The sequence below is a fragment of the Carlito syrichta genome, unplaced genomic scaffold (assembly GCF_000164805.1).
Source record: "Carlito syrichta isolate Samal-C Ts95f unplaced genomic scaffold, Tarsius_syrichta-2.0.1 Scaffold309004, whole genome shotgun sequence".
In the NCBI taxonomy this organism is placed as follows: Eukaryota; Metazoa; Chordata; class Mammalia; order Primates; family Tarsiidae; genus Carlito; species Carlito syrichta.
Window position 1 is genome coordinate 12,671 of NW_007253100.1, and position 7,386 is coordinate 20,056.

Consider the following 7,386-nt stretch of genomic DNA (forward strand, 5'->3'; position numbering starts at 1 on the left):
AGACCTCATCAAACTGACGAGCTCTGCAAAGCAAAAGAAACCATCAAGAGAGCAGGAGACAGCCACAGAATGGGAAAAAAATATTTGCCAACTGTATATCTGACAAAGGCTTAACATCTAGGATCTACAAGGAACTCAAATGTATCGAAAGGATAAAAAAAAAAGCCCCATTAAAGAGTGGACAAAAGACATGAATAGACACTTCTCAAAAGAAGATATATGGGCAGCCAACAGACACATGAAAAAGTGCTCAGCCTCACTCATCATCAGAGAAATGCAAATCAAAACCACACTGAGATACCACCTAACCCCAGTAAAAATGGCTATCATTAATAAAACAAACAACAGATCCTGGCAAAGATGCAGAGAAAAAGGAATGCTTCTACATGCCTGGTGGTAATACAAACTAGTCCAAACTCATTGGAAGACAGTGTGGTGATTCAAAAGAACTAGCAATTGACCTTCCATATGACCCAGCAATTTCCCTATTGGGAATATACCCAGAGGAACTCAAATCATTCTACAAAAAAGATACCTGCACACGTATGTTTGTTGCAACTTTATTCACAATATCAAAAACATGGAACCAACCAGGTTGACCATTGAAGCTGGACTGGATTTAAAAAATGTGGTACATATATACAACAGAATATTACGCAGTCATAAAGAACAATAAACATATCGACTTCACAGCAACTTGGATGAATTTAGAGTCGATCATACTCATTGATCTATCTCAGAAACAAAGAACGGAATGCCATATGTTCTCACTCATAAGCGGACCTTGAACAATTATAATACGATAAGAAAGGGATTGGCAGTAGTAGGACACTGTCAGGGGAGGGGGGTGGAACTGGCAGTTCAGGGAAACTGCTAGGGGAGGGAGGGGCACACCTCATCAACAAGGGTACCTGCATAATCAACGTTTGTATACCTATCCCTGAATTGAACTCCATGTCTTTAGAACAAAATAAATGTATACATATATTAATATATATATTTAAAAGAACATCAACTATAGTGTCAAGGATGCTCTTCTTGTGACCCTGCAAAAGGGGCAGAGTAACTTATGCTTATGAACTCTAAACATGCAATCCTTTCCTACTCTCTCAATTCCCTTCCTTGATATATCCTTCTTCCTTAGTATTTATCATCATCTAATGTGTTTGTATTTTGATATAATACAAGCTTCGGAAGGGTAGGGATTGTTTACATCGTTGCTTGCTTTCTGTCCTCAGTGCCTATAAGAGTGGCAGATATGTAGCTGAAAAAATATTTGCGGAAGGAAGAAGGGTGGGAAAAAAGTAAGAAGAGAAGAAAAAGGGAGAGGAAAGGAAGGAAAGAGGACATACATATTGGAAAACAGATGACCAAAAAAGCAGAGAATGGTGGGAAAAGGGGGAAGAATATGAGAAAATAAGAAGAGAGAGAATAGAAGAAAACAACAGAAAAGATCGAGGAAGAAATAGATGGAGGCAGTGATGGAGGAGGGAGGGGAGAAGAGAAGAAGGAGGAGAGAAGTCATAGAAATTCAGCAAGTCAACAAACAAACCCAAGATACTGAAGAGGAGCTGAACGATGTGTTATAGACCAGAGGTGGAGGAAGAGAGACAGTCCATTAGTGGGGCAGAGAGATGAAGTAAGCAGCTTTGGCGTTCAGTGGGCAACCGGGCCAGTGAGGGGAGGGGGCGGTACAGCACTACTGGCCTCACCATCCTGAAAACAGAGGCCGGCTTCTGGAGTGTCTGGAGGCCCTGAGCCACATCATTTATCTCGAGTCCTATGACTTGCTTTTGCTTTTCTTCTTTGAGTTTAACTTCAAGTTATGGGGGTCATGCTCAGTGATGGATGTTTTTCCAATTAGTTGTAAATAGTCCAGTCCTGCTGAGGGGACCCATTGACTTCCCCAGCCCTAGTTCTGGATGCTGAAATGGGAGAGGGAGAAGACAGGTCAAGAATCATTAGTCTCCAACTTATAAATCTCTAGTGCAGCAGATTCCAGAAAGCTGAGGGTCACTTCTTGGCCTTCTGGCTAAGATCACGTGTAAAAGCTAAGGAGTGGGAAGGAGTGAGAGGCAGACCCCATTATTCTAGTAGCTGCAGAGGCTGCTAACCCTTCCTAGGTGATGTGTTCCTTCCAATGCGTGGTGTGTTCAGTGAACATAGCCAGAGATAGGGAGACAGTGAGCACAACAATGATAGCTGAACTGATATTAATCATGTCTACCTGATTTTGCTCTTATACCTGGCACCATAATAAATTTTTAATGTAACTGAGTGAAATGGCTCAGCAACAGAGCCAAATATCACATGGTCTCACTTACAAGTGGGAGCAAAACAACGGGTGCACATGGACATAGAGAAGGAAATCATAGACCCTGAGAACCCCAAAAGGAAGGCACATGGAAGAAGAGCAACGGTTAGCAAATTACTATTAATTTTTTTAAAAAATTACTATTTGAGTGGTGGGTTCATTAGAAGCCTAACCCCCGTTACTATGCAATACACCCAAGTAATAAACTTGCACAGGTACCCCCTGAATCTATGCAAATAAAAATAAATAAATAAAAATGTTCATGTAACTTAACCAAAATTTATCCCCATCCCCATGAGGCAGGTCCAAGGTCCATCTTACAACTGAGAAAACTGAGGCACAGGGAAGGTGAGTAATTTGTTTAAGAGGAAAAGGAGCCCAGAGGAGCCATGTTACCTATGCTCCTGCAATGTCCATTGAACATGTGTCGAATGCATGAGGGAGTGTTTGTGAGGAAGATTTCTCCCTCTCTTCCCACCCCAGGCACCTCCTCCACCCACTTTCATGCAGTGGTGACAGGGCCAGATATCCTGCCACATGTCCTGGACCTATCTGCCACAGGACCTACTTTTCATTGGGTGATCAAAGTCCATGCATGGGTCTGCCCATAGTCACTGGCATGGAATGCATATTCGTACCCCAAGGTCTCTTTCAAGAATGTAATCTTGAATTGCCCGAGCCCGCGGGCTCGAGACCCGCCTGGGCAACTTGGCGAGACCTCATCTCTATAATAAATCAAAATGAGCTGGGCATGGTAGCGCATACCTGTAGGTCCAGCTACTTGGAAGGCTGAGGGGAAGGATCGCTGGAGCCCAGCAGGTTGAGGCTGCGGTGGCCGGGAACGGCCACTGCACTCCAGTCTGGGTGACAGAGTGAGACTCCAACTCAAAAAAAAAAGAATGTAATTTTGCCGGGTTCAGTGGCTCAGCCTGTAATCCCAGCACTTTGGGAGGCCGAGATGAGTGAATTGCCTGAGACTGCAGGTTTGAGACCCACCTGGGCAACTTGGCGAGGCCTCGTCTCTACAATACATCAAAAAATTAGCTGGGCATGGTAGCGTGCGCCTGTAGTTCCAGCTACCTGGAAGGTTGAGGCAGAAGGATCGCTGGGAGCCCAGCAGATTGAGGCTGCAGTGGCCAGGAGTATGCCACTGCACTCCAGTCTGGGCAATAGAGTGAGACTCCAACTCAAAAAAGAAAAAAAAGAATGCAATCTTGAACTTGTTACTTTTCCATCCTCATGAAACACTAAAAAATGAGGACGTATGTTCACATATGGTTGCCTGGAAGAGCTTGTTGAATCCTTCAAGAATTATGGATCGAGGACATAGGTGTAGACGTGTATGGGGTCCTACTTCATCATGTTAACATTGCTCTATGTTGAGTGTCCTTGTGGGAAATAATTATGCATCAATACTGATATGTTTCTTGAAGACACTTCTATAAACTCACATGGTGTCCTGTTCATAGGGACCAACTGGAAAACTTTCTCTCTGGTCTCGTCAGGTAAATAGAATTTCCAGAACAAGTGCTTGACTCTATCCCACAGACCTTGTAGATTATTTCTAAATATGTTTCCCTTTATACTTTGACTACTGGAAATCTCTGACTTAAATTACCTTCTAGCCGGGCTCGGTGGCTCAGCCTGTAATCCCACGCTTTGGTAGGCTGAGGTGAGTGGATTGCCTGAGTCCGTGGGTTCGAGACCTGCCTGGGCAACTTGGTGAGACCTCATCTCTACAATAAATCAAAAAATTAGCCGGGCATGGTAGCACACGCCTGTAGTTCCAGCTACTTGGAAGGCTGAGATGGAAGGGTCACTGGAGTCCAGCAGGTCGAGGCTGCAGTGGGCAGGAGCGTCCACTGCACTCCAGTCTGAGTGACAGAGTGAGATTCCAACTCAAAAAACAAACAAACAAAACAAATCAAAAATCTAAAACAAAACAAAAAAATAAATTACCAGCCAGGCTCAGTGGCTCAGCCTGTAATCTCACGCCTTTGGGAGGCTGAGGTGAGTGGATTGCTTGAGCCCGCGGGTTCGAGACCCGCCTGGGCAGTGAGACCTCATCTCTACAATAAATCAAAAAATCAGCCGGGCGTGGTAACGCATGCCTGCAATTCCGGCTACTTGGAAGGCTGAGGCGGAAGGATCACCGGAGCCCAGCAGGTCGAGGCTGCGGTGGCCGGGAGCGGCCACTGCACTCCAGTCTGGGTGACAGAGTGAGACTCCAACTCAAAAAAAAAAAAAAAATTAATTACCTTCTAATAACTAGATAACACAGTATGTCAGGAATTACCCTGGATTAACCTAATCTGAGTTTGAATAATTTTCTTTATCCTATTTTCCTTCTGATTAGTGTTTTCATTTCCTTTTCAAAATTTTAAGAAAATGAAAAGCAAAAAAAACAATAAAACTGGCACAAATCTAAAAAAAAGTTCCCCCAATTTTTTTTAGGAATGAAGTAGGACAGAAAGTAAGTAAAGAATGAAACGGAAAAAGGATATAATAAAGGTCACCAGTCTGGCCAGGACAGCTCATGCCAAACTCAGTGTTAACCAGATTGGGACAAGGCTGGAGAAGATTTAGAGTGTGTTACTGAGCACAAAATCAGACTCCTAGGCTTTCGTTCTTCAAACTCTGGTTCTGGAACCTTCGAAGGACTCCTTACCTTTGCTGCGGCGGCGACTGCGGTACTGCTCCGTGTAGAATGTCAGCTGTGTTTCGTCGTCTGCCTCTGAGCCTGACGTCCCCTTGGCTCTCCCAAAGCTGATTCCCCCTGTGAGAAAGCACAACCCATCAGTCAGCCTCGCAGGTCTCCAGAAGCTTGTTAAATCTTCCAACCAACCCAAAAATCAGCAACCCCATCCCCAGACTTCTCCTTGCAAATCCCAAGCAACTCAGCATGATTGATGGGAAGAATTCAGACTATGCATTAAGGGGGATCTGGGGTCCAAGCATGGCTTGGCATTGCCTGGGCTGTGTGACCCTGAGAAGATATCATAGCTTTCTGAGCCTTGGGTTCTATTTTTCTGAAATAGAGATAATAACTACTAACTTCGTGAAGTTGCCTTGAAAATTAAAGGAGATACGATACATTAAAAAATATCTGGACCACTGTGAGTATTAAATAATTGATGGTTATTGTTGCTTTTGATGATGAGCATACCTCTAAAAAAACACTCCAAGACACTTAATTTTTATTTGATTTGATTTAACCTTAGAGCTGTGGGGTACATGTGAGGATTTACTATATACATAAATTGGATGCAGGTGAAGTTTGGATTTCTAGCTGGCCCTCTCTCCCCCCGACAGTGGGCCTGGTACCCAGTGTGTTGCTGTGTGCCTCCCCATCCCTCCTTCTTCCTTCCCTCCCCTAGCAGTGTCCAGCATCTGCTGTTTCCACACTTTACCACATTTCAATCAAAGGCTTACTCTATGCCAGGCCCACAGCAAGACACAGGAGATACAAAGATAAATATGGCTCAGTCATGCCAGGCAGGAGATCATAAGCTAGTCGGGGGAGAAATGGAATCCTAAGGAACCTTAAACCTAATTCATGGCTTATGTTTACAACACAATGAGACTCTAGGAAGATGGGGAAGAGCCATTCATTTCAACACGGAGCACCTGAGAAGGTTTTATGGCGGAGCAGAGATTTAAGTCAAAGCTTGAAGGATGCATGGGGCTTCAGCTGTAGAAAAAGGAGTTCCTGTAGAAGTAACAGCTTAGCATCCCTAGGGATGGCGGTTGGAGGCAAGGCCAAGTGGGGTGCTAAATGGAAAGGACATGGCAGAGACACAATGGGGAAGGCCTTAGGTGCCAAACTGAGGCTGGGAGGAGCTTTATTTTGTATGTCATGAAAGGTTCTGGAGCAAGAGTGTTAACTGATCAGCTGTGTTTACCAGAAAGGACACTTCAGTGGACCCAGTGCTCGGAGTGGGTACCAGGCAGGGTGAGCAGCCAGGATGCTCAGTGATCACTCAGGCAAAAGAGATGAGGGCTTGGATGTGGTGTGTGCAGGGAGGATAGGAAGAGAGAATATGAGTGCAAAGGATGCTTTGGAGATAAACTCACAGAACTGTGGAAGGAAAAGGGCAATGCAGTCACATACTGTGAACAGTTGATTACAAAAAGGATTAAGAAATAAAGCTAGGAGGAATTATGCCACAATGCTAATAGTCATTAATTCTGAGGAGAGAAATATGGGTAATTTTTATTTTTATCTTTATACTTTCTGCATTCTTTAATTGTTAAAAAAAAAAAAAGGAGAGGATATGGAAAGAAAGGGATTAAAGTATTGGTAAATTCTTTACCCTAGAAAGGAAATAACCAGAAGAGAGCTTCCAAGCACATTGGGAGTGAAGCACAATGTGAAGCACTCTAGAAAGGAAATAACCAGAAGAGAGCTTCCAAGCACATTGGGAAGAATAAGGATCTCGGTTTTGAAATCTGTTTAGTGGATAAAGCTTTTGACTTCTACATTAATAGACTACTTCTGGGAGGACAGTCAAGAATCTGGTAAAAATGGTTGTCCTAGATGGGGAATTTAGTGGCTGAAGAATAGGGAGAGAGGGAGGCTACTTTCATCTATAAACCCTTTGTAACTTTTCCATCAAGCACCATGAAAACCTATTACCTATTCAAAAATTCCAACCAAGGAAAAGCAAAACATACATTAGAGGCAAATGTTATTCAACTCACGAAAGGATTTACTATGTAATTTCCTCAGGTAGGATATTTGAAATGGCATTCAGTACACAGAAATTTCACTTGCAGACAGTTTTCTGCAACATGGTTATTACACATTCATTCATTCTAGCTACATTGTTGAGCAATCTACTATGTACCTAGAAGATTTGTATACTCTATTGTAGATAATCTTCATCATAAGACACTCATAAGGGAGGTGTAATTAACAAACTACATAATAAAGCAAAGACTCAAAAACATGTTTAGGCAAAATTACTTGCCTAAAGTCACATAGTTGACGACTAGAAGGGTTAAGAGTCAAGGCAAGCCGGGCTCGGTGGCTCAACCTGTAATCCCGCACCTTTGGGAGGCTGAGGTGAGTG

General features: G+C 43.4%; 1 protein-coding gene across 1 annotated transcript in view; it reads right to left on the reverse strand.

Annotated features, from left to right (window-relative positions):
- Positions 1-1,860: 1,860 nt before the first annotated feature.
- Positions 1,861-7,386, reverse strand: part of LOC110596419 (astrotactin-2-like) — a 330,568-nt gene continuing 325,042 nt past the window's right edge. The window contains exons 5-6 of the mRNA XM_021716831.1: positions 4,983-5,090; positions 1,861-1,925 (exon numbers count right to left, since the gene is read on the reverse strand). Coding sequence (XP_021572506.1) covers positions 1,861-1,925; positions 4,983-5,090 — 173 coding nt within the window. The remainder of the gene's footprint in view (positions 1,926-4,982; positions 5,091-7,386) is intronic.